Source organism: Hemitrygon akajei, chromosome 3 (genome assembly GCF_048418815.1).
Source record: "Hemitrygon akajei chromosome 3, sHemAka1.3, whole genome shotgun sequence".
NCBI classification, from domain to species: Eukaryota; Metazoa; Chordata; class Chondrichthyes; order Myliobatiformes; family Dasyatidae; genus Hemitrygon; species Hemitrygon akajei.
Genome location: NC_133126.1, coordinates 55,863,299 through 55,891,168, shown reverse-complemented (window position 1 = coordinate 55,891,168; position 27,870 = coordinate 55,863,299). Strand labels below are relative to the sequence as shown.

At 39.4% G+C, this 27,870-nt stretch overlaps 2 protein-coding genes across 6 annotated transcripts in view; one reads left to right on the top strand and one right to left on the bottom strand.

Annotated features, from left to right (window-relative positions):
* The window catches only part of ccdc175 (coiled-coil domain containing 175), a 68,912-nt gene extending 65,868 nt beyond the window's left edge, over positions 1 to 3,044 (top strand). Inside the window, exons 17-21 of the mRNA XM_073039947.1 lie at positions 1,073 to 1,175; positions 1,672 to 1,715; positions 1,805 to 1,958; positions 2,045 to 2,102; positions 2,895 to 3,044. Coding sequence (XP_072896048.1) covers positions 1,073 to 1,175; positions 1,672 to 1,715; positions 1,805 to 1,958; positions 2,045 to 2,091 — 348 coding nt within the window. The 3' untranslated portion in view covers positions 2,092 to 2,102; positions 2,895 to 3,044. The remainder of the gene's footprint in view (positions 1 to 1,072; positions 1,176 to 1,671; positions 1,716 to 1,804; positions 1,959 to 2,044; positions 2,103 to 2,894) is intronic.
* jkamp (jnk1/mapk8 associated membrane protein) lies at positions 1,044 to 27,869 on the bottom strand. 5 transcript variants are annotated; one of them, XM_073039950.1, is made up of 7 exons: positions 27,738 to 27,869; positions 8,855 to 8,943; positions 7,667 to 7,821; positions 6,182 to 6,388; positions 4,780 to 4,961; positions 4,322 to 4,398; positions 1,044 to 3,347 (listed from the first exon to the last, which is right to left on the bottom strand). In XM_073039950.1, the coding sequence occupies exons 1-7, from the start codon at positions 27,823 to 27,825 to the stop codon at positions 3,129 to 3,131; spliced, it is 1,017 nt and encodes a 338-aa protein (XP_072896051.1). In that variant the 5' UTR covers positions 27,826 to 27,869; the 3' UTR covers positions 1,044 to 3,128. The 5 variants fall into 5 exon arrangements, with proteins under 5 accessions (XP_072896051.1, XP_072896055.1, XP_072896053.1 ...); XM_073039954.1 differs by lacking the exon at positions 27,738 to 27,869 and adding an exon at positions 27,585 to 27,633; XM_073039952.1 differs by lacking the exon at positions 27,738 to 27,869 and adding an exon at positions 27,453 to 27,471.
* Between the last annotated feature and the right edge of the window lies 1 nt (position 27,870).

Here is a 27,870-nt window from a genome sequence, read left to right as displayed (position 1 = left end):
TGCATCCACTGTGGACCTATTTTGGGTGATAAGTAATTGAAGCGGGTCCAGGTCCTTGCTTAGGTAGGAGTTGATTCTAACCATAACCAGCTTCTCAAAGTACTTCATCACAGTAAATGTGGATGCCACTGGGCAATAGTTGTGGAGGCAGCTCACCCTGCTCTTGGACACTGATATAATTGTTGCCCTTTTGAAGCAGGTGAGAACCTCCGACTGTAGTAGTGAGAAATTGAAGATCAATAATAATTTAGTATTTATTCATTCCATCAATGAATACTCAAGTATTAACCACTATCTCCAGAAATCATTTGTTTTAGCCTGTTGCTTTAGCCACACCCAGTGACCAGTTGTGCTAACATACATGCATTTTTGCAAAGTTTAATTGTCTTGGGAACAAGGCTAAAACTGCTGTTTATCTCAGAGGAAATCTATTATCACTTTTTTACCATCTTATGCAAGTTTTATCCCCAAAGCCTGTGTATTGTTCAAAAACACTGTATATACCAGACTCCAAATATCAATCAATCCATCATTGTTTCATGTCCTCAAGGTAATTCAGAGCCAGAAGGTTGTTGCAAAGACTGTCATTATTCTGTGACAAGGTCATCTTTGAAAGAACATTCAAATAGGCTATTTTCTGTTATTTAAAGTAATTTCCATTATGTCAAATAATGTCTCAAATGCAAATTTCTCTATTATTCTGCAACAATAACAATCCTATGTTCATTCTGAGTGTTATTTCTAGTTTTATAACCAACCATTAGCAGTAAGTGTTATACTATTCAAATTCAGGACAAACAGAGCAAGGAGAGCTTCTGGAATGGTAAAGGAACTACCGTAGCTACATTTCTGTTCAGAGTTAGTATCTACCACATAGCATCACACCAAACGCGATTGACTCAAAAAATATTCCTGCATTACATTGTAAATGAGCCAGGAATTGGAGAAGAAACGTCCTGAGCACCATATGAGAGACACCTTGTGAAAAAAATGTTTCTGTGGGTATGGTTTAATTTTTTTAAAACTTGCAGTACAACACTGAATTTGAACTAAATTTCATCTTTATTGGCAGTGCAATTTCCAGCTGACCAAAGATGCTGCATCACTCAAAGAAGGAGGAGAAAAGCAAAAAGCGAAGAAGGAGATCCAGGATAATGAACTACTAACCATCTATGGTACATGCATGGGATGGGATGGGATTGGGTATGAAAGGTTTTGATTTATATTAATATCATAGTAGTTTTAGTTCTAAGCTTAAAGATCAAAAATGATCATCTTATAATATAAAACATACAAATATCTCTTTAGACCCAAATATATTGCAAACTATGGTTACCTAAGCTTTAAGTAATGTACTTGTAAATGACCTTTCAATAAAACTAGTTGTAATACCCAATTTTGAAATGATGTATAGAAATCAGATTTTATCTGAGGACCAACCACATATTGTTTTGCTTTCAAATGTTGTATAGCATGGTCCAGTTTTTACTAGTGTCAGTTTTCTTTGATATACTGTTGTATCAATATTGTCCTTAATGCTTTTGCAAAGTGTTCAAAACTAAGCAACAATCAATTTAGTGTAGTTGCATTTATTGACCTCCAGCCATTTAATGGATTTGAATTTGTATTATCTGCCACTGTTTATTCACTTTTTTTCTCTTTTATTTTTAGATAACCTTATGAAAAACTGGGCATTAGATTTTAATGTTCAAAAGGTAGATGGTAACATTTTTTCCTCACGTATTTACTGTGTATTGTATAGGGAAAAAAAGGTTGTGTGATATTGCTTTGTACCACTTTGCAGGAATTTGCAACATGTAATCAAAGTGTTCTGAATGGCATAGATAAACTGATGAATAAAATACAGCTAAGAGAGATGAAGCTTGGCAATATTGGTGAACAACTCAAGGAACATTTAAGTAAATTACAATCCTTTGTGGGAAGTACACCTTCTCTTGGTAAGCCTATAATACACAAACTTTGAATAAGTGTATTTTGTTGCATTAACCATGATTTAAACTTTAATTTCTTTGAATCACAATAGGAGCAAAAGAAGTGTGTATGACAAAACAAACCATTCTCCATCAGTGAATATACATGAGGTAGGATTTTGATTACAATGAAACATTTACAATTACAATTGAGTAACTTATCTACTAGAATGTGGATTAACTGTTAGTTTTAAAACTCTTTTAATGTCCATTGCTCTTTCTGAATTAAGAAGCTTATGCTGCTTGCTGGAAAAAACGAAATCTTCAGATTTATAATCCAACATCTGTTGAAATATACATGCTACGAATTTTCATACTCATGAGTTTACCCTTAAAGTCTGTGCTTTTAGATTCAAAGAGCTTATGGTTCTGGTCTCCAAAGAATACAGGAATAGTAACTAACCTCCAAGTGAAAATACTACAAATTTTAGTAAACTATGTAATATTGTCCACTGAAATACCAATATGGTTTTGTCCAATGAAGTAAATTTGGGGTGGGGGTGGGGGGGGGGAGATAAACAGTGGTGCCAGTTTTGGATATGATTAAATCTTTGGATAGTGTACCTAACAGGAATTCCATAAATAAGGGAACTATAGAGGCTTTGTGCAAAACAACGCACAGTTGGTTTAGCTTACAGAAGTGAGTTATTCTATTGAGTAAGCATATTTCAGTATTAGCATTCTCAACGTGCTGCCTCAATGATCTTTTGCCCATTCTTCTTTCAGAAAATTATTTACTGTGTAATTATGAGCAAGTGTGCACAACAGAATTATACTTAAAAGCAATCCTGTAAGATCAAATATTAATTGAATTTGAACAGCTAGCGATCTGCAGTAGTTCAAACTCTCTACAATGCTGCTTTACTATAATTTTAACCTTTCCCAATTTATTTCCCCCCACAGAATACCAAAGTCGCTACGTTTCAGTTATCCAATGTGTGACATATGCAATTTACTTTATTAAAATTTGTTTTATACATTTTGGAGCAATTTCTTTCAAGTATATGAAGAATATAAATAACCTTAAGCAATAAAAACAAGTTTGAATGGTGATTACTGTTTCTCCTTGGGATGTTAGAATAATCTCTACCATTCATTGATCAATCTGCTGTATATTGTTATTTTTCTATCCTCTAATTAATGTCCATTGCCACCTTCTGACAGTATCCTTGAAGGCTCTGTATATTTAGCTGTTAACAGATAAAAAAGTGTTGGAGTGGGCACTAAGGCCAATAGTGGCAGGTCCTGGTCCAGTTTATCCAGTCTGGAAATTGAGATTATTCCATAGGCATGCAGTATCCAGTGACTAAACAGAACAACCATTCTCTTCTTTTTGGTGATCAAATCCTTGTAAGTCTGTTAAGGAGAAACATTTTTAATTATACATAGAATCTTATTTACATTTGTATATTTAGTAGTTTGCACTGAAAGCAATTAAACATTCATAATTCAAAACTTACACTTTCTGTGAATCCTTTAAAGTGTTCACATAGGTTGTAATTAAAGCCACACCTATTCTCATATTAATTTTCACATACTTTAAATCAATTGGGTCTAATATGGAGTCCTCATGCAGGATTCCCTAAAGGTTAACTTGCAGGTTGAATTTGTGGTAAAGGTGGCAAATGCAATGTTAGCATTCATTTTGAGAGGACTAGAATACAAAAATAAGGATGTAATGCTGAGGCTTTATAAGGAATTGGTCAGACTGGATTTGGAGGATTGTGAGCAATTTTGAGCATTTTATCCAAAAAAAGATATGATGACATTGGAGAGGGTCCAGAGGAGGTTCGCAAAAATGATCTCTGGAATAAAAGGGTTAACATGAGGAGTGTTTGATAGCTCTGGGTCTGTACACACAGGAGTTTATGAGAATGAGAGGGGCAAGGGATCTCACTGAAACTGACTGAATACTGAAATGCCTAGATAGAGTGGATGTGGAGGATAGGTATCCTATAATGGAGGAGTCTAGGGCCAGAGGGCACGGCCACAGAATAGGGGGATGTCCACTTAGAATAGAGATGAAGAAAATTTTCTTTTAACCCAAGGGTGGTGAATCTGTAGAATTCATTGCCACATACAGCTGTGCAGGCCAAGTCACTGGGTATATTTAAGGTGGAGGTTGATAGGTTCTTGATTAGGCAGGGTATTAAAGGTTGCAGGGAGAAAGCAAAAGAATGGGGTTGAGAGGAATAATAAATCAGCAATGATGGAATGGCAGAGCAGACTCGATGGTCTGAGTGGCCTAATTTTGCTCCTATGTATTACCGTCTAATATTATAATATGCCAGTTCTCCAAACCCTTATTAATTTTGTTTATTCTAACTTACCTGTATTTCTGAAGCAGACATATATACTGCCAAAGTTACCAAGGACAAGACTAGAATTATATATGGAAAAGCATAATCTGAAAAAGAGGTTGGAAGTTAAGAAAATATGCAAAAAATCAAATTAAAATATGGTACATATACATATGTATTTTGCCACTAACTGAACTGGTATACATTTAATTAGCATTTATTTCAAAATTAAGGTAATGTATTAATAGCAATTCTAGATCCTTAACTAGGAATCCCAAATGTGAAATTAAACCAACACCCAAGACCCATATTTTCAGGCATATTCATTGCAATGTAAATTGGTCAAGAGATATCCTTTCCAATATCTAGATCAGGGTTCTATTGGTTAATTAAAGTCAATTGTGTTATGGTAAAAATTCTGTCAGAATTTATTTTAAATTGTAGTTGATTTTAAATTTAAGATGGTAACTAAATAAAAATGCACTTACAAAGCAGGCCTCCACCAACTGCCTGAAGTACTGTAAGAATTGGGAAAAAGTAAAGCGCTGCATAAATACTTTTAAATCGGTCTGATTTTCCAAGACCACATGCAATCTTTTTTACCAGCAGTGGACGAAGCAGCATCATGAAAACGAGACAAAAGGCATAGTATATAAAGACAATAGTGTATCTGAAAACAAACAGACAACAGACTATCAGGTTAGCAACATTAGTAAAGGGGAAATTTTCATTTTATGAAGTATTGATTTCCAATTTTTAGGATTCCCATTATCTCTTCCATTTCTGACATCTCAGAAGGCTGGCAGCCATTATTCTATGCACAATGCTTAATTCTAAATTTAAAAACACAAAGACTCAAAAAACAAATACAAACTGTATTTATATGACCCAGAGAACTACTTAGTTTACACTTGTATTTAAAAATACAGTCGGCCCTCCTTATATGCGGGGGATGGTTCCGGGACCCCCCACGGATACCAACATTCGCAGATGCTCAAGTCCCTATTCAACCTGTCTCAATGCGCTGGACCTTAGGACCCAGCGGAACCCCAGACCTTATTTAGCCTGTTTCAGTGCACTGGACTCGGCAGTAGAGATCTGAATCCGCAATGTTTCTGTTCGTGAAAATAATCACGAACACGATTGAAAATAAAATGGATATAATAAAGCGACTGGAAAGAGGTCATTGGAAAAGCATTAGGCTATGTCAGTTAACGATCGGAACAATTTTAAAAGATAAAGTGAGAAAGGCTCTGCCCCGATGAAAGCAGCTACAATTATTACTAAGCAACGCAGTGGTTTAATTTTTGGGTTTTGGGTTTTTGCTCCTCCACATCAACCCGGCAGGGTGGAAAGCGCACTCAGGAGCAGTCTGTCCCGAGTCCCGAGAACTTCCGTTCCCAAGCCCGGTGCTGAAACATACATTCTTAAGTGTTTTATATGCATAGGAAGGTAAAATATATACTATATACTAAGATAAACGTTTGACTAACTGACGCTAAATAAAACCAGATGTACCTGTTCCGACTTACTTAGTAAGAAAACTTCCGATTTTTTTCGATCCCGATCCACGATAACCCATGCACATCCTCCCATATACTTTAAATCATCTCTAGGTTACTTATAATACCTAATAATGTAAATGCTATGTAAAATGGTTGTTATACTGCATTGTTTAGGGAATAATGACAAGAAAAAAAAGTCTGCACATGCTCGAACAACAAGTGCTGGAAGAGCACTTCTGGGTTTTCGCGATTGGTTGAATTCACGCATGCGGAATTCGCGGATAGGAGGGCCGACTATATCAGATGTTTTTACATGGCAATAACTAAATTAATATCAAAAAACTGAACAAGTCAGTATTGCATATATTGAAAAACATATACTTACAAGGGAAATACAGCTTCCTGTGTACAATGCAGTGTAGTAATATAATCTGGACTGGGATTATAAAGCATTGTATACCAATCTGATAGCACCTTCACAGGGCAGGACCGAATTTTCAGCTCTCCTATTGGATCATTCACTAACAATGTGACAATGGCTGCAACAGCACATTCTAGTAATGCAGTCACATGCTGAAAAAGAGCACTGGAACTGTACAAAAAATACAATGAATTATATTTCAAATGAATTTGGTTTTAAATAAATTTCTATAGTACTATGCTAAAGTCTTAGAAACAAAGATATAGCTAGGGTACCTAAACTTTTGCACAGTAGTGTTTGTCAACGTAGAGTGGAGAGAGAGCATGAGTTAATAAATCTGGCACAAGCAAAGGCTGTTGGGAATGGCAAGGGTGGAGCACTGTGAGTTGGGTGTGGGACAGGTGGCAGAGCAGGAGTGATAGGGGAGTGGGTGCAGACACATTATCCCTGAGACACCAGGCAAGGTAATTTGATTCCAAACAATTGGTTTATTGATCATTACAGAATGTCTCTCTGCTGCTTCCCGCTCCCTCTCCTCTTCCATCCCCTTTTCCCAACCATGATTCCGGCCTCCTTTCCCCTTTCCACTCTGTCCACAATGGAGACCCATATCAGAATCAGGTTAATAACCACTTACATGTCATTAAATGTGTTTTTTGTTGCGGCAGTAGTACAGTGCAATACATAAAATTACTAAAGTACTGTGCAAAGGTCCTGGGCACCCTAGCTAAATTTATGTCCCGAAGACTTTTGCACAGTACTATATAATAAATTTCATCTGAGTCATATGATTGAATGCTGGTATAATCTTGGAGTGTTTTAAAATAATGAAGAAATAGAATAAGGCAACGAGTGGCTGTTTTCAATAATTGTTCCCATGTTCTAGATACCACTTGTGGACTTTGTGAACAAAATTTATCATTGTTATTATCTCTTTCTCTTGAACACATTCCTATGGTATAGCTATTATTTTACAAGTACATCAGTCTATGTTAGCAAGCATGTTTCTGGGAACTGTCACCTTTGGCACTGACTATAGTTCAGATAATAGTCCATATCGATAGGTGCATCATATCATAATGTTAAATACAACTCCAGCAAAATTATACATTTCTCTGACACAAAGTCACAATTCCATGTCTATGAATTTAAAGGATTTTAATTTCTTACTGAAAGTAATACCTATGAGCATCCAATTGTGCTTTAATTAAATGTCTATGTATACATACACATCTGCTTCCCACAAGTACATAAATATTCTGTTTTGTCCAGAACATACTGTTCATTTACATTTTACATTCATAGATGTAGACTTACACCCAAATTGGACCCTACTGCTTATAAATTTATGACTTACAGATAAAAGTGCAATGCTGAAATCTATTAAGGCACTTATCCTTCTATTATAATAACACCGATTCACATTCCAAATTCTCAAATATCACAAACCTTTTTTTGCCTGAGTACCATTCAATAAAGAACCAGTGCAAAACCAAAGGCAGAACTGCCATGAAACCAAGATACAGCCAGTCATACAACTCTGGTGATGCTTCACATTTACGACAAATTTTCAGATCATCTGATCTTTCTCCTCTTGGGCATACCTGTTGAGAATTTTTAGGACAAATGAAAAATCTTTTCAACTTTCTGTACCAGAGTATAAATATATGCCATATGCCAGACTGATAGAGGGTGAATACATCTACTAGATACCTTCAATAATTTTGTTTTTAATTTTTAAAAAAAGCCAACATTGTTTGGAATTAAATTAGAGATGTTAATGGAGCCTGCTATTGACTTTATTCAAACTACAAATCTCTTTATTACAAAATGCATTTGAGTGCATTTAGGCTTGAATTTAGGTGCAATCAAAGATAACTTACAAACAAATACAACTAAATTAGATTTTATATCACTTGTACCATGTGAATATGAATGATCTTTTGAACATTTTTGAACAGCGTGATGGTTTTGTACACTGAACTATATATAAACATATGATTTACATCTACAAGGAAAATACTGCAGCAGTTTAAACCCTGAAACAAATACAAAATGCTGGAAATACTTAGGTCAGGCAACATTTGTGGTTAAAAAATGAATTAATATTTCCAGATTGATGACTGCCAAAGTGGTGTTGTAGCGGTTAGTGAAAAGCTATTACAGCACCAGCGACCCAAACCACAGTCTAGAACTAGAGTTTGTACATTCTCCCCATGACCATATGGATTTCTTCCGGGTGATCCGCTTTCCTTCCACATTCCAAAGAAATACAGGTTAGGGTTAGGAAGTTGTAGGCCTACTATGTTGGCACCAGAAACATGGCAACCCTTGCAGGCTGCACCCAGCACATCCTCAGACTGTGTTGGTCACTGACACAAAAAACACATTTCACTGCATACTTTGATGTACATGTGACAAATAAAGCTAATCTCTTAATCTTTCATCAATACAGTTGACCTGAAACATTCAGCTGTTACATTCTCCACTAGGCACCACCATCTATAAGGAGTTTGTATAGTCTCCCTGTGACTGTGTGGTAATCTGGTTTCCTCCCACATTCCAAAGGCCTACAGTTTAGGATTTGCAAGTCTCCAAGTTTACAATGTAAGAAATGCAAAAATGAACAAAGCTCACCCCACAATCTCCATATTGCGGTTGACTGTCATTAGCAATTTCTTTTATTTGCTTTCCACAATATAATCCAGGGCATATCAAATCAACATCTGAAATACAGTAACATTTAAAAACAAACTGCATTAATGACTAGGTTAATTCTGATAAATTATTTGTTCTAATTCACATTTATATAAAATTGACTATTAAAACAGAACTTGACTTTATGGTGTTATGATACCAGCCCCCTCCTTTGTGAGAATTGCAAGAGCCCTAGTGAAAGGGGGGTCAATGACCCGAGAGAGAGAGAGCAAGAGAGAGAGAGACAGGCTGAATGGACACAGGAAATGGAAAGACAGCGACGTGCTGGATACCGCATTCCACTGGGACAAAAGCTGGTGACTGGCATTGTTCTCAGGAGACACCTGGGAACTGCAGACGTGCCAACTCGCAGGGACATTGTAAAGCCCTCGGGCAAAGTGGGCTGGTTGAGAGAGAGATTGTATCACCTGCAACCTGATTGACACCTGAGATCCCGTGAGGCAGTATAAAGAAGGGTCTGAAAGAGGACGACCCTCGGACGCACCAAGGAGACACCAAGAAGCACGATACCGCTTCCCGTGGGAACGGGAAGCCATTTTGAAGTAAGCCACGTGCGTTAAATTCCGAATGCGGGGTTTGTGGCTGGAACCAACGGAAGATCGCTTTTAACTAACAACGGGGAAGATCGCTCCCCTGATTCCACGGATGTTTTGGGCAAGTTTTTCCGTTTATCTCTCTCTCTCTCCAACACGTGAAACCAAAAGGGAAAAGCCTGCAGACTTCAGAGTGACTCTTTATATTTCCAATTGGACTCAGTATTATACCCTAGACAACGAAAGAGCTTATTTCTGAGTGATTATTAATGTACCTGCGTTTTAGATTGAGTATTGACGCATGTTATCTGAATGCTTGTATTAACCTTAATTTTTGTGCCCCTTTATTAATAAAACTTTTGAAAATAGTACCATTGGACTTCAACTGACATATCTATCTTTGCTGGTAAGTGAAACCAGTTACTGGTTTCATAACAATGGAATTCCAGCAAAACAGAATTCAGTGGTGGTTGAACAGAAAACCTTGAAGAGACTGTAGTTATACTTTACTACAAGTATGTCATCACATCCCCAGGCCATTAATGCTAAAGTTCCTCAAGGATGTATTAATGAGTCTAGAACAGTAGCAGTCTCTATAAATATCTTTTTAAAAAAAGGAAAAGACTAGGGAAGGCAAATAAGAGTCTCTTCCAGAAAGAAACTGCAGAACTTACAGTTGCAAGACAAAGTTTGCTATTACTTGGATTTCTGCATTAATTACTCATAAAATGTGGTCGGGGAAGCTGTGGAGGCAGGAACAACAGGCATCTAGACAGCTACTCAAATGAGCAAAGCATAGACAGATAAGGATTTATATAGCAGGCTTAGGATTAGTCTACATAGGCATCATAGTCCAAAAGGCCTATATCTATGCCCTACAACTAAGACCCTACTGTATAACGTGAAAAAATGTGACATTAAAGAGTGTTGAGGTATTACATTCAAAAGTGCAGAAAATCTGAAAATGTCACCTGTCTAAATGGTACTGGTTAGGTTACATCAGCTCTCACAACTAACATTTTTATCACGTAACATTTGCAACAATCATATCAAGTGCAAATTAAAAACAAGTAAATAATACAGTCAGCCCTCCTTATCCGCGGATTCCATATGCGCGGATTCAACCAACCGCGGATCAGGAAAATCCAGAAGTTCTCTCTCCAGCACTCATTATTTGAGTATGTACAGACTATTTTTTCTTGTCATTATTCCCTAAACAATACAGCATAACAACTATTTACATAGCATTTACATTGTATTAGGTATTATAAGTAATCTAGAAATGACTTAAAAGTACAGGCAGTCCCTGCGTTATGAATGAGTTCCATTCCTGAGTTCGTCTTTAAATCGGATTTGAAGTCAGAACAGGTACATCCGGTATTATTTAGCGTCAGTCAAACGTTTTTCTTAGTGTATAGTACATATTTTACCTTTCTATGCATGTAAATCACTTAAGAAACATAAGTATTTCAATAATATAACCACTGCGTTGCTTAGTAATAATTGTAGCTTTCATCGGGGCAGGGCCTTTCACATTCTCCATTAAAATTGTTCCCATCATTGACCGACTGTAGCCTAACGCTTTTCCAATGACCGATGGCGTTTCACCTCTTTCCAATCGCTTTATTACTTCCACCTTATTTTCAATCGTGATCGTGATTATTTCCATGAAAAGAAACACTGCGGATTCAGAGCTGCGCTGCCAGGTCCTAATGTTCACCACATGGAGACATGTTAAATAAGAGACTTGAGCATCTGTGAATTTTGGTATCTGTGGGGGGTCCCGGAACCAATCCCCCGCAGATAAGGAAGGACGACTGTATAGACAATTCTCTAAAAATGCTCTTTTGTTAACTTATAATTTTTACTTTTACAATGACAATGTTCTTAAAAACAATTTGTATTTTCATACTGGGGCTTCCAAATTTTTCACGAAACAAGTAACCACATAAGTTGCTGCCAATACTGTAAGCAGAACATTTAAAAAGGGAGGGGAAAAAGTTAGCAATTCATTAGACTACCAGCAGTTGTGGGGAAAATTCTGAAATCTTCATTAAAGCATGTAATGAAAAAAAACACTTAAAGGAGATTAATAGAATGGATTCAGCATAAATTTATGAAAGGAAAATTGTTTGATAAATCTATTTGAGACCTCTGAGGTGTAACCCCCTGGCACGCCTCAGGCTCGCTCAGCTCGTTCTCGTCCAGGGGGAGCAGCCTTTGGCCCTGTCAAACTGGGTAATCAGCTTGTGTGGATGCTGCGTGATGTCCCCACCCCGCCAAATAACAGACAGTACACCATATGCGATTAAATGATTACACTTTTTAGAGATTACTAGAACTAAGTGATTAATAACAATACAGTATATATGAAGGAAAAGAAAATAAAGAAAAGGCGCCAAAACTTATCAAAATCCAAAACACTTCGTGCACAACCGTTGGAGCTCAATTAACGAAGTCTTCTGGCCACCATTCGATCCCCTCAAACCTCCTCGAGTCGTAGCTCAGGACCATCAGAAGTGATCAACCAAGCACCCCCAGCACGTCTGTCTTTGCCTCCTCTCCTCACCGAAAATTCTGGCCTCGGACCCCCACTCGGGGTCCATTCCGTCGCCCAGCTTACAGCATCGCATCCTCTCTCTCTCACCCCTCGCGGCGACTCCCCAAATACCCGCCAACACTGTTCGCTTAACAGACCCACCAGAAGAATAACTTCTATCCCAATTGTTTAATAAATGAATACAATTCTCATTATCAGTAATTCTAAACCCAAACAAGCTGCGAGAGAAAGCAGTTATCATAACAAAGCATTCCTACTTTTAACAAAACAAAGAAGCCATTTTGATTAACACGCAGTAACATAAAGAAAGAAGAAACCCCCTTACAGAGGATATAAGTAATTCGAGAAAACAGACGTTGAGGTTTATTTAGATTTTTAAGACTTTTGTTAGGTTCCACACAGAGAGATAGTCAGTGATAATAGAGCATATAGAATTGTGGCAATATACTGGCCCTGAGTAAGAACCTGTTAATAAACAACAGCAGGAATAAATGGATCTTTCTCAATATGACCAACTTCAACTGGTAAGGTACCAATGGGATCAATGCTTGGAATCCAGTCATTGACAATCTTTCTTACTGATTGGCTGGAGGAACAAAATGAAAAATTCCATTTCCATATTGCCTTCAAGAACTTCAAAAACTCTTCTAGTGCCCTTTGAGAAAGACATGTTCTTTGGAGAGACTTAAAAAATGTCTCATCTGTCTTAAATGCGTGATGTGATCACTTAAACATTTGCTTTGAAGGGCAAATAACTTTACATTTTAATTACGTTCTCAATCTGGGACAAAAATAAAAGAGGAAGCTAAGCTAACAAGGAAAATTACAAATTGTTTCAGATCCAAGGAACAGACATAAATTGACGAATAAAAGCAATGAAGCTGAGAACCATGATCAGTTTAGAATGCCAAATGCAGACAAAAATGCAGAATGCAAAATAAAAGAGAACCAAGTTAAAAGCAAGAGAACAGAAAATGAAAGAGTACTTACAGGGAACATAAGTTGACTATGAAAGCTTTTATAGATAAACAAAATTTGTAGAGATAACAAACAAAATTTGTAGAGATAACTAAAGGCTCCTTACAGTCAGAAACAAAGAAATGATTAACAGTCCTGGTGTAATTAATGCAGAAAATCAGGTAATTGCAAACAGTTCACAAACCTTTTCTTGCAACTACAGATTTGGGGCCTGTCTCATCGAGCACCTTTGCCACAAAAGGCGGGATTTCTAGTAGCCACCCACTTCAATTTTACTTCCCATTGTCATTTCGATAAGTCGGTCCATGGCCTCCTCTACTGCCACGATGAGGGCACTTACAGGTTGGAGGAGTAACACCTCATAATCTGTCTGGGTAGCCTCCAACCTGATGGCATGAACATTGATTTATTTAATATCCAGTAATTTCTCCCTCCTCCCCTCCACTCTTTTTCTATTACCTATTCGGGTTCCCTTCTCACCGCTTCTCTTCTACTCACTTGCCTATCGCCTCTCTTTGGTGTCCCTCCACTCCTTTCTTCCATGGTTCCAATGTCCTCTATTCAGCCCTTTAACTCTTCCAGCTATTACCTTCCAGCTTCATACTTCACCCAGTCCCTCCCACCACACATACACCTACCTTCCCATTCAGCTGGTCTCAACTATCTGCCAGCTTGTACTTCTTCCACCTGCCACCTTCTTATTCTGGCTTCCTCCCTCATCCTCTCCAGATCTGATGAGCTGAAATGTCAACTGCTTATTCCCCTCCATAGATGCTGCCTAATTTACTGAGTTCCTTCAGCAATCTGTGTGTTTCAAATGATAAACCAATTCAATAACTACATTGGGTTCTTCTTTAGAAATCAGGACATGACATTCCAGAAATAAAGGAAACCTAGAGTGTTTTTTGTGACAAAGAAACTGAAGATGATTAGTATCAGTAGTTACAGAAACTGATAGGTTGCCGTGAGCCTGTGATGCTGCCACAAATAAGCTTCTTTTCTTTGCACCTGAGTATATATGTATGTGTGCATGATAATGATCTCAACTTTGACCGAAGGCCAAAGAATTCCCAGACCCAACCTTCTGCAAGCCAAGAGCACTTAAAGAAGTGGCAAAAGAAACAATGGATGCATTAGTGGTCATTTTCAACACTCGTTATACTCTGGACCAATTCCTATGGATAGGAGGGTATTTTATGTAATATACTAATTAGTGTTTCTTCAACCTATTTAAAACTTGCTTTTCTGTCACTTTTGGGTGGCCACTGAAGTGCCATATAAGTTAATTTAGGAAAGAGTACAATTTAGAATGGAAATAGCATATTGATCTTTATTACAGGAAGGTTTGTTGTGGTGAATTAAAATGTTGTGAAATATTAATGAAAGTCTGAATAGCTCCAAGTGACACTTTAACTGTGAGCTCGCAGCATGTAAATTGTCAAGATTGTCAAGCCTTCCTTGACCTCACAGCACAAGTGGCAAGGGGATGTCTAATGTGAACACAAGTTGTTTTAAAAAAAACATTTAAAAAAACATATTTAGTGGCATGAGAACAAAAGACCAAAGGGTTTATCTGATTTTGCATGACTCTCAATGCTTGCGGATCAAACCCCTATTTATTAAGGCACCTTCCCCTCAGTTCCTGGGACTTCACTGAATCGTGATTAGCAGGTGCCTAGGGCAGGCCCAGGATGATTTCACGAGTCAGAATTCGAAGTTCCCCGACAACAGCGGCAACAACGTGGTGACTGAAAATCGTGAGCCCAGAAATCTTTGTAACTTACGACGTAGTATTTTGTGTGGTTTATTTATGCTTTCTACTCTATGATAATAAATTAGGCTTAAGCTACTTTGTTGTGCTTGTACACTTATTACCACATCTCCTGAACACTCAAATTGGTTTGAGTCTTTTCGGTCTGATAAACCCAGCCCATTACAGGGCTGTAGTTTATTAATTGGAAGCAATTTTCACAGTTGTACAGGGTATTGATGAGGCTGCACCTGGACTATTGTGTACAGTCATAGAGACATACAATACAGAAACAGCCCTTTAAGTCCACCATATCCATCACGACCAAATTGCTCATTTGCTCTAATCCCACTTCCCTGCATTAGACTTCAAACCTTCTATGAACTGCCTATTTAATTACAAATACAAATGTCCCTTAAATGTTACGAATATATGTGACAACGCCTCCTCCTCTGGCAGTGAATTCCAGATATCAATTACACATCTCACCTTAAACCCATGACTTTTTTTAAAAATGATACCCCTACTGTGGGGGGAAAAATCTATATATGCTTTTTATAAATTTTAGAAACCTCTATCAGTCACTCTTCAGCTTAGTTGGTTCCAAGGAAAAAAGCAGAGTCTATTCCAATTTCTCCCGATAACTAAATTCCTTCAATCTAGGCAACATGCTGGTGAAACTCCTCTGCTTTCCCTTCTTGCCAATCACATTCTTCCTGTAGTGAGGTGAACAGAGCTGTACACAATATTCAAACTACTGCATTTTGTTAAATGTACTAACTTTTATATTTCATGCCCTGATCTATGAAGGCAAGTATGCTATATGCCTTCTTTACCACCATATCTACCCGTGTTGGCACTTTCAGTGAACTACAGACTTGAAACTCAAGGTCCAATTTAGGTTCCTTTATTCACAGGATGGAGGCAATTGGAAGAGATTCATGAGATTAATTCTTGGTTATCCAATACTGATTATCTAAAGAAATTTATATTCTCTGGATTTTAGAAGGATGATCAGGTGATCTTACCAAATCATAGAAAATCATAAGATGATACAAAAACTGTTAAGGTGTATCCAAAGTGGGAAGTGATCAAGTAAGGAGACATTGTTACAAGAGTTGAAGACAGGCTAAATCTTGTAACAATGTTATGGAGCCACCTCATGGAGGGTGACGAATCTGGAATTCTCTACACCAGAAGATTATACAGGAAAGATTATTAGAAAATTAAAAGTATAGATAAACTTTTTTTTTAAAGATTGGGATTGAGAAGTTGTCTGAGGCTGATTAGCTATGATCATATCGAACGGCAGGGTAGGCTTAATGGGTCTAAGATATTTTTATATGCATTTTCCTAATTATCATAAGTGATCTTAAAAATCTGGTTTAGTTCTCCCAGTTTCACCTAGTTACGTGGGATAAACTCATTCTCTGTGATACAGAAGTTACACCCATTCAGAATTTATTCTTAACATGTTGTGAAACGTGTTGGTCTGAAGCTGTAGTACAGCACAAGACATAAAAACTACAAGTTACAAAATAAATAAATACTGTAGTGCAAAAGAGGGATGATGCAGTGTTCATAGACTGTTCAGAAATCTGTTGGTGGAGGGGAAGAAGTTCTTCTTGAATCATTGCATGTGGTAGTTATGAGAAGAGGACATGCCCTGGATGGTGATGGCACTTCTTGAGGCACTGTCTTTGGAAGATGTTCTCGATGGTGAGGTAGGAGCTGGCTAAGTCTACAATCCACCGTAGCCTCTTGTGATCCACTGCAATGGAGCCTCTGTATCAGGCTGTGATGCAACCAGTTAACACTGCTCTCTATTGTATATCTAATATTTGTAAGCCTTTGGTGACGTACCAACTCTCCCCAACTCCTAAAGGATTGCTAGCATGCCTTCTTTGTGTCTGCATCAATGTGTTAGGCTCAAAATAGAACTTTACAGATCTCTAACACATTGACATCCAGTAACTTGAAGCTACTCACCCCCGAACTCTCAATGACAACTGCTGTGTGTTCTTATAACTTCCCCTTCCTAAAATCCACAATTAAATCCTCCTCAATGTTACCTGAGATTCTGCTAGCAGTGGTGTCTTTAGTGAATTTATAAATGGTGTCTGTGCTTATCCACACACTTATGAGTGTAGAGAGAGTAGGGCAGCAGGCTAAGCACTCATCGTTGAGGTGCACCTATGTTGAATATCAGTGAGAAGATGTGTGATCCTCCCATAAAGAAGATGATTATCCAGTTGCAAAGGGAGGTACAGAAGCCAAGGTTTTGAAGCTTGTTGATTAGTACTGAGAAAATGTTAGTGTTGAATGCCAAGCTGTAATCAATAAACAACAGCCTGATATATGGTCTATTATTGTCTAGTTGCTCCAAAGCCAATATGATTATGTCTGCTCTGCTGTAGACCTGTTGTACAACAGGCCCAGGTCATTAATTGGAATTGATTCCAAAGAATTGGCAGGAGTTGAATCCAGTCATGACTTTATTAAAGCACTTCATTGCAGTAAAGGGAACATTTGAAAGGTTAGAACTTTATTTGCTAGAACATTGGAGAATGAGGGGATATTTGATATAAGTATACAACATTATGAGGGGTATAGATAGGGTAAATGCAAGTAGGCTTTTTCCACTGTAGCAGAATGAGACTAGAGCTAGAGATCATGGGTTAAGTGCAAAAAATAAAATGTTTAAGGGGAACACGACTGAGAACTTCTTCACTCAGAGGGTGGTGAGAGTGTGGAAAGAGCTACCATTGGAAATGGTGGATGTGGGTTTGATTTCAACATTCAAGATGGGAGGGGCATAGAGGGTGTGGTCTGGGTGCAGGCCAATGGAACTAGGCAAAATAATTGTCACAGATTAGATGGACCAAAGGGTCTGTTGCTGAGCTGTAGCGTTTTAGGACTAAGTGACCCTGCAGAATCAATTTACAGCAAGTATCTGAGACATGAAGGAAGCAGGAAGTCACCCTTCAACTTATATTGTATTAAAGAATTTCAAAACCAGTATGTTTCGAATCTGATGACTGTCTAAACATTTAACAACAAATATCTTTCTCAGATGATGTCCAACCTAGCACTATTAATAGCCCTTTTAAGTTCATACGTTATATATTTGATATCCAAGCAGGAACTGGAACATTCTGTTTTCTCAGCAGTCTGAGGATTGCTTGCAAAACTGTTTCTCTATAAAATCTCTCTTTACTTAAATTGGCCAAACTATGTACCCTGACATATGTTTTACTAATAATTCTGCTTTTTCAGTTAGTAACTGCAACCTTCTCCCCACCATGCAAAACCAGTAATGCATTAGGTTTTCTAACTCCCCCATTTTCTGTATCATCCCACACTTCCTCAACCTGAATTATATGTTCTCCTATACATTTTCTTCAGCCTTCTCACTACTTTTCTATCTGTAGCTCAAGCTCTTTTATGTTTTATGAAAGATGAATAGGAGTAATACTGCCTAACTTTCTTAAAAGTTTTATTCCACCCCTACACAGCTCTTTTCCATTCATCCATTCACCAAGGAACAGCTTTTCTTTCAGTATACCCTAATGATCTGGGATTGATTCCTTAGCTACTGAGTTGAATACAAAGCACAAGATATTATTACTCAACTTGACATCCTCAAAAACCAAATGATCAGGAAATCTTTCAACTTATTTCCACTGGACGATAAAACTTTTGCTTCTTGAATACTTTTGAGTGTATCTTAATGGGTTTTGGGTTGCCGATCATGAAAATCACCATGAACTATCACTATCACGCACCATTTTAAAAAAACAAAATTATCTGCATTTGTTATTTCAATTCATAATTCGTCAATTAAAATGTTGCCAACAATGTAAGCTGAAAAATGTTCTATCTTGTCCAGGCATGCCTGGACATGCTTAAGCAGGGTGGATGCTGCATGGCAGGGCAGGTTTTAGAAAGTCTACAAAAGCATAACACACACACTGTTCTATGCATTGCGTTTACACGTATATCAGTTTGCAATCACATTGATGAAGCTCATGCTCTGCACATAGCATATTGTGTACCCATTATAATGAAGAAATTATATTTTGAGTATTTATGATAGCAAAATGCCTCACTAATGTTGCAACAGCCACAATACTATGTTATATTTGTGGCAAGTATACACTTAAATCTCAAGGACGGAGCATGACTCCTCTTATTAAGACAGTCTATGAGCTCTACTTTGGGTGAAAAATTGGGAACCAAGACAGATCCTGGGCTCCTCACATTTGTTGCACAACATGGGCTGTTGACCCTAGAGCTTGACTCAGAAGTCAATCCCATTTGCTGTCCTGATGATATAGCGAGAACAGAAGGATCATGTGACAGACTACTACTTCTGTCTGTCAAGTGTGTCTGGTTTCTCTGCTAAAAACAAGAAATCCATTGAATACTCCAATGTCCCTTCAGCCATGAAATGTGTGCTGCACGATGATAATCTTCCAGTACTGCAGCCACCCGAGACATGGAGTCCAGAGGAGGCAGACAAAGATGTCACGATGCACGAGCCAGGAATGGAAAATGACAGATACTGATACAGATTTTAAACCCTTTATGTTGACTGAGCCTCATCTGATAACTCAATCCGAGTTAAATGACCTGGTCAGAGACTTGGGTTTGTCAAAAGCAAAAGCAGTATTACTGGGTTCAAAACTGCAAGGATGGAATCTGCTATCACCAAACACAAACATTTTCATGAAGGATTTCAATATTTGAGACAGATGTTTCCCAGAATAACTGATGCCAAGATTAAAAAATGCATTTTTGTTGGTGCACAAATCAACAGGTCATCAATGACAGGCAATTCAAAGAACTTCTGGTGGGACTGGTGAATATCGCATGGAAGACATTCAAGGATATTACTGGAATTTTTTTTTGGCAACTACAGAGCACCAAACTATGTGCAGCTGATTGACAACATGCTTCAAACATACAAAACCATGAAGTGCAATGTGACTCTAAAGATTCATCTTTTGCATTCCCATTTAGTCTTCTTCCCTTAAATCTTGGCATTGTCAGTGATGAGCACAGTGAAAGATTTCACCAGGACATTGCGGTCATAGAGAAACGGTATCAGGACAACTGGAATCTATCAATGCTGGCTGATTATTATTGGCCACTTAAACGAGAAACCTCAGACACTGAGTACAAACAAAAATTATCAACAAATCATGTTTAGCTTAGCTGAACTATTGCGAAGTGTCAATACTGCTAAGCAAGTAAAAATATGATACTCAATAGAAGTTAATTTCTTGTTTATTCAAATTCTTACATGATACAAGTAGTCAAATTATGTTTGTGTTCAGCTGCAAGCATTCCATCATAACCACAAAAAAATTCTGAGGAAGCAACACTTCCAAAAAAATTGCTGTCCAGTGTTTATCAAATCCATCCCAATTTCCATTTTTAAAATTCTACCTGGGGATATGAGAACCTTTCTTCTGATACACATCTATTCCCATTGTACAGAAAATGGGGAAATGATCACTCCTCACTGTTTTATCAGTATACACTTCCCAGTTACGCACACTTGCCATATCCTCAGATACCAGTGTAAGATCAAAAGCAGAGTGTTGTTAAATAGATTTATCCTTGTACTCCTACCATCAAACACATCGCTTTTCTTTCATAAAGTCTTCCACCACCATCCCATTCACATTTGTGTCACTACAACCCTACGTAGCACTATGAGCATTAAAATCCCCACACCACATTACCTTATTTTCCCATTTCCATCCATACTTTCCAATTTATCAGATATACCTTTCCCAAGGATTATAAAAGAAGTTCTTTACTATTTTCCCCCAAATTTCAAACAGAATTGACTCATAAACAACCACAATCTCCATAACTCTATGTGCTATCCCATTTTTGACAAAGTTTGCTACTCCTCCTCCATTACCCATAACCTTGTATCTTAAAACTTGGACAAGATCTCAACCAGGTTTCCTGTACACATATAACATGAAGTTTATTTGGTAAATCATCTATAAATTTCTTAAATTCTTGACCATTAGCTGCAGGCTTCAAGCATTTCATTGTAAGATTAGAAAAACCATTAAGAACCCTTCTTTGAAGTCTGAACATTATAAACTCCTCCTTATAAGGCATCATTAATAACTTGTAGAGTTAAGTCTTTTATCTCTAGATCAGGGATTCCCAACCTTTTTTTTAAACACACCATAGAGCCTTACCATTAACCAAGTGTCCATAGACCCCAGTTTGGGAACTCCTGCTTTAGATGTTTTTCTGCAGCTTTTAATATAACTTTTTTTTTGTCCTCATTTTAGTTTGTGCTGTACAATTTACCACATCTGCCATGAAAGTGACAAACTTCAGCTTATCAATAATCAGCAAATCCTTTTACAATCAGGCACTTCACATACTATCAGTATCCTGGGTATTAATAGTGTTATGACCCCAGCCCCCTCCTTTGTGAGAATCGCAAGAGCCCTAGTGAAGGGGGGGTCAATGACCCAAGAGAGAGAGCGATGTGCTGAAATTGGACTCAGGAAAATAAGAGAGAAGCCTTAAGGTTTGGAATGTGGTCTGGCCTCTCAGCCAGACAAAAGCCACGGACATGGCCATTGTCTCTTGGAGACACCTTTGTGGAATGGGGCCTGGACTACGTGCAAACCCTCAGGGCAACGTGGGCTGGGTGATGGGGAAAGATTGCCTCACCCCACCCTGACTGACAGCTACAACCCTGCAAGTCCCGATAAAAGGTGGGCTACCGAGGCGGCCCCTCAGACGCACCAAGGAGACACACTAAGAAGACACGATAGCGCTTCCCGTCGGAGCGGGAAGCCATTTTGAAGGAAGCCACGTGCGTTAGATTCCGGATCGGGAGTCTGTGGCTGAAAACCAAAGGAAAATCGCTTTTAACTAACAACTGATTCCAGGGAATTGCTTCGCAAAGACAACGGGCAAGTGTTCTTTTCTCTCACCACTCCCTCTCTCCAAAACGTGAAACACCAGCGGTTCCCAAATGGGGAAAAGCCTGCAGACTTCTGAGTGACTTTTATATTTCAATTGGACTCAGTATTATCCCCTAGACAATGATAGAGCTTATTTCTGATTGATTATTACTATACCTGTGCTTTAGATTGAGTATTGACGACGTATATGATCTGAATGTTTTGTATTAACCATACGTTTGTGCCCCTTTATAAATAAAAACGTTTGCAAATAGTACCATCAGACTTCAGCGGACCTCTCTATCTTTGCTGGTAAGTCACCCAGTTACGGGGAACGTAACAATAGGTCCCACTGACACTTTCTGTACATTATGCAGTGTTTCTGATATAGGTTGCCCACTTCCACCTGAACATGCTGCACTTCCACAGCTTTCTTATATATAGGACACCCTGCATAACAAACCCATATGCTACAATTTAGCCTAATGCTTCTGCCACATGTTCTCCACATCTACCACACCTGCTTTTTATCCTTCCACACATGACCAAACCCTCTGGTATTAAAAACATCTCGGGGGGGGGGGGGGGGGGGTGGCACATACACTGAAACTTTCTCATATTGATTATACCTTTACAAAATACTAAGACTACCCCATCTCTTAAACAAAGTCCAGTTACAGAGCCTGCTCTTCTCGAGGAAGATCTGTTTACATGCACCATAACTCGATCAAAACAACTTTGAGGACCTTAGAAGAATAATTGTAGAGATGCACGAAGCTGGAAAAGGATTTCTAAAGACCTGAATGTTCATCAATCCACATTAAGAGAAATTGTCCACAAATGGAGGAAATTCAGTAATGTTGCTATTCTCCCGAGGAGTGCACGTCCTGCAAAGATCACACCAAGAGCACAACATGCAATGCGGAACGAGGTGAAAAAACCAAGGGTAATAGCAAAAGACCTGTAGATGTCTCTAGAACTTCCTAAAGTCTCTGTTCATGTGTCCACTATAAGCAAAACACTTAAGAATGATGTTTATGGAAGGAAAGAACTGCTTTCCAAAAAAAAAATTGCTGCACGTCTCAAGTTTGCAAAAGACCACCTGGATGTTCCTCAACCTTTCTGGGACAATGTTTTGTGGACAGATGAGACAAAAGTTGAACTTTTTAGCAGAAATGCACACTGTTATGTTTGGAGGAAAGGGGGCACTGCACACAAACAGTATAACCTCATCCCAACTGTGAAACATGGTGGAAGGAGCATCATGATTTGGGGTTGCTTTGCTGCCTCAAGGCCTGGACAGCTTGCAATTGTTGAGGGAACAATGAATTCAAAATGATAGCAAGACATTTTACAGGAGTCTATCAGGGTAGCAGTCTGTCACCTGAATCTTAATAGAAGTTGGATGATGCGACAAGACAATGATCCGAAACACAAGAGTAAATCAACAACAGAAACGGTTTAAAAAGAAAATTCAAGTTTTGGAATGGCCAAGCCAAGACATTAACCCAAATGAGACACTGTGGCATTAGCTGAAGAGGGCTGCTCATGCAAGGTATCCCAGAAATATTGATGACCTGAAGCAGTTTTGTATGGAGGAATAGTCTAATATTCCTCCTTGCCGTTGTGCATGTCTGATCAGCAGCTACAGGAAACGTTTAGTAGAGATAATTGCTGCTAAAGGAGGTTCTATTAGTTTTTAAATACAAGAGTTCACATACTTTTTCCAGCCTGGACTGTGAATGATTAAAGAATGTGTTCAATAAGGACATGAAAACTACAAATGTTTATATGTTATTAGTCTAGGCAGATAGTATTTGTCTATTACTGTGACTTAGATGAAGATCCACCACATTTTATTAGTTATTAATGCAGAAAAGCAGGTAATTGCAAAGGGTTCACACGTTTTTTCTTGCAACAGTATACACACACAAGCACATAGTATACTATATAATACAACTAATTTATACACATAACAGCACATCAAATTTTAAACATCTTTCTGACTGGGGGTGGGGAGGTATGGTGGTTGTCTCTCTGCTTATCTCTGCGAGACCAGTGGCTGCGAACAATCTCAGGATCTGGGGCCTCCTCCATGGTGAATGTAGGGGTTTGTCTGGGACCTAACCCTAACCCTCAACCCTACCCCCCCACCCCCAAACCTAACCCTAAGGTCCAAACGACCACATACCACTACTAAACCAGACGGTACATCCTAACCCTAACCCTAACACTAATCCCAGGCATACAGATGCCAGGTAATGCTGTTTAAAAATAGCATTACCCTCAGAATTACATGCCTCTCATTATCTGGTCCATGGGAAATACACAAGCCAAGTCTAATCAACTTTGGCTGGGCCACCTCGGGGAGGGTATATTATGATTAAAGGCCCGAAACACCTGACGATCCAAGGGTGTATTACTGACGATGTGTCCCAGTGCACACCCAGTTCGTTGAACCAAGTGGTGTCGGACCACGATAATGAAAGGCATGGACCAGATTAACCTAACTTCCCCATTCAAGTCTCCCAGCCAAACATATACATCCACCAGCCCAACACTCAAACCTAATCCTAAAGTCCAAAAGGGACACACACCCACACAAACCCTAGGCACTTTCCGATTTACCCTGGCTTCAGCCCCACAAAACCTAAGCACACCCCGATTAACCCTTGCTAAACCCCCACAAACCGGATATCCTATGTCAAGAGGGGCAAGATTCAACAAAGGCAAGTGTTGGACCTGGTTAATGAAGGCGTGGGCCAGGTCAAAGTGGCAGGGTCGCGTGAAACTGAATCTCAAGTGACGAGATCAAAAAGCACAAGAGGGCTGATTCGCCCACTGCCCGCATAATCTCAACCTAACCCTAACCCTGCCAAACATATACATCCACCAGCCCAACACTCAAACCTAATCCTAAAGTCTAAAAGGGGCACACACTCCCACAAACCCTAGGCACTTCCCGATTAACCCTTGCTACACCCCCACAAACCCGATATCCTATGTCAGGAGGGGCAAAATTCAACAAAGGCAAGTGTTGGACCTGGTTAATGAAGGCGTGGGCCAGTTCAAAGTGGCAGGGTTGCGTGAAACTGAATCTCAAGTGACGAGATCAAAAAGCACAAGAGGGCTGATTCGCCCACTGCCCGCATAATCTCAACCTAACCCTAACCCTACTAAACAGCTTCAGCATCTACTGAGAATGGCCAGTATTAAATTCCCCCATGCCAAATTCTGGGTGCCAGAATCAAACTTTAGCCACAGTTTGACAGAGACAGAACAAGCAACCCTGGGCCAACTAAACGAGGTTATTAGAATTAAGAATCATATCCCTGCAATCCCGGCGAGGCAGTTTAAGGTAGACACAGACCATATCCATTGGACAGAGAGCACAGCCCAGACAATAGTCAAGAGGTGGATGCAGTCTTTAAACTAGAGTGGAGACAAAGCCAAGAGAGGCAGGGTGCACGACTGGGAGAGACCATCGTGAACCTCTCCCGTACGTTCACCCATACAGAAACCCAGCAAAAGGTTCTGAACAGGGACCTCACTTTTGTACCGACTGCAAAACTCCATAAGGAGCAGATTGAGAGGGATATGGATAAGTTCTATAGGAGATTGGTACTCGTCGACTATTTCACTGAGTCAGAACGTAGAAAGACCCCTTTCACCCCTCCCTCAGACTGGATGAGATAATAGAGAGGGAGAGGGAAGTACAGGATAAGCCAATCTAACTAGGAAGGAGAGAGCAGCCCTGACAGAACTGAGGGAAAACATGGACATTGTTATCAAACCAGTGGATAAAGGGAGCAGCATAGTTATCATGGACAAACAGCAATACCTATTTGAGGCACACAGACAATTAAACAACACGGAGCACTACACAAAACTAAAGGAACCCATATACTAGGAAACACACACAGAAATTAGGAACATTTTGCAAGAACTGGAAAGGACTGGGTACCTTGAAGGGAAGCAAGTAGAGTACCTGACAGGGATACAGCCACGAGCAAGAAAGTTTTATATCCTCCCCAAAATACACAAGAACCCAGACTCATGGACTGTTCTGGGGGGAAATTCCACCCGGCAGGCCCATCGTGTCAGACTGCAGCAGTGAGTCATACAGGATAGCGGAGTTCATTAATCCACTCTCACAGAAACACTCCAGCTACATCAAGGACACATATCACTTTGTCCGAATAGTCAATTCCATGTCAGTGCCCCCTGAGGCCATACTCTTCACCTTGGACATTGAAAGCCTGTACACCAATATCGAAACGGACAGGGGTATAGAGGCAGTGAGGGACATCCTATGGAAGAACCCTCAACTAGGGAGACCAGACGAGGCCTTGCTAGAACTCCTTCACCTCAGCCTGACTAAAAATGACTTTGAATTCAATGATGAATTCCACCTACAAGTCAAGGGCACAGCAATGGGAAAGAAGTTTGCTCCAGCCTATGCCAATATATACATGGCTGGGTGGGAGGAAACAGTCTATCCAAAGTGCCCTAAAAAACCCATGTGTCTCAATAGATACCTGGATGACATCTGGGGGGGTGTGGACACACTCAGAGGTGGAATTAGAGGAATTTATTCAAATCCTAAACACTCATCATCCATCCATTAAGGTTAAAGCCACAATAAATAGGGAGAAGATTGACTTCCTGGACACTACAGTATTTAAACTAGCACCAGAAAATGGCAACCAAAAACTAGCTACCAAGGTATTCTTTAAAACCACAGACACACACACCCTCCTACACACAGTGAGCCACCATCCCAAACACACCTTCAGAGGCATTGTCAAGGGACAGCTGACCCGGTTTCACCGCATTTGCACTAGGGCGGAGGACTTCTACCAGGCCACAACTATCCTCTTCTCTGCAATTAGACACAGGAAGTTGCCTGGATTGGAGGGCATACCTTATGAGAATAGGTTGAGTTGATCTTGGCCTTTCCTCCTTGGAGAGATGGAGGATAAGAGGTGACCTGATAGAGGAGTATAAGATGATGAGGGAAATTGATTGTGCAAATAGCCAGAGGCACTATCCCAGCATTGAACTGGCTAACATGAGGGGGTACAGTTTAAAGATGCTTGGAAATATGTACAAGGGGGATGTCAGTGGTAAGTTTTTCACACAGAGAGTGGTGGGTGATTGGAATGCAGTGGCGGTGGTGGAAGTGGACACAATAGAGTCTTTTAAGAGCCACTACATGGAGATTAGAAAAATAGAGGGCAATACGCTCAGGAAACTCTAGGCAGTTTCTAGAATAGGCACAACATTGTGGGCCGAAGGGCCTGTAAAGTGCTGTCGATGTCTATGTTCTAAGTAATGAGCTCGTAGATGCCGTGGTGGTACAACGACATATCCCAATAACGTACCTCTTACAAATAACCTTAATGTATTATGTAAACAAAGAAAGTTTAATCGAATATATTTATAATATAACTCAAATATTACAGAAATATTGAATACAATACACAAATCTTTAGTCTAAATGGATTGATTCAGAAACAGGTCTACATTCAAAATGCAGCAAAACATTAAACCTTTCCTTCCTTCTCTTATTTAAATCCTGTCTACTGCCTTTACCACTGGACGATAAACCACTACAATCCTTAATCGGCCGCTTACTTTTCCGTTTACCAGAAACTTGCCATTCGCCTTCCTCCAGACCCATCACCCAATACCCCCTCTCGTTCGCTCCGTTTGTCGCTTCCTGCCATCTCTACTCCCTTCCTACCTGAGAAAATTCCCAACAGCAGGCTCAGTCATTTGCTCCAGCCCCAATCAACGCAACTGCCCACCCCACTTCCGTCGGAGGGTACCTGAAATAAATTTTAAAACAGCGGGTCGAGAGAACCTGCACCCTCACCCTTCACATCGTTCCTATAATGGGGGCGGTCACAACTGAATGCAATACTCCCAAGTATGGCCGAATCATCATTGCATACGCACCAACCGCCGCCGGGATAATTGAGCGGGTCAGTCCCACAGAACAGAGCCGCCCCGTATATCGCTGGCTTACCCATAGTGAAGCCCAGCAAACTGCTCGACTCCGAAACAAAACGACACCCGAACCCGGCCGCGGTTCCGAACCGGAAACAGACTCCCATTTCCGGCTAACCTTTGCCCCCTGTCGTCAGTTGGGTGCGGGGAAT

Excerpts from the sequence above, each read along its gene's own strand:
- jkamp (XM_073039950.1), bottom strand. The coding sequence starts at position 27,825 with ATGGGAGTCTGTTTCCGGTTCGGAACCGCGGCCGGGTTCGGGTGTCGT. Across the intron at positions 8,944-27,737 it reads TTTGCTGGGCTTCACTATGG|ATGTTGATTTGATATGCCCT; the intron begins GTAAGCCAGCGA and ends ACTGTATTTCAG. Across the intron at positions 3,348-4,321 it reads TGTCTGCTTCAGAAATACAG|ACTTACAAGGATTTGATCAC; the intron begins GTAAGTTAGAAT and ends TCTCCTTAACAG.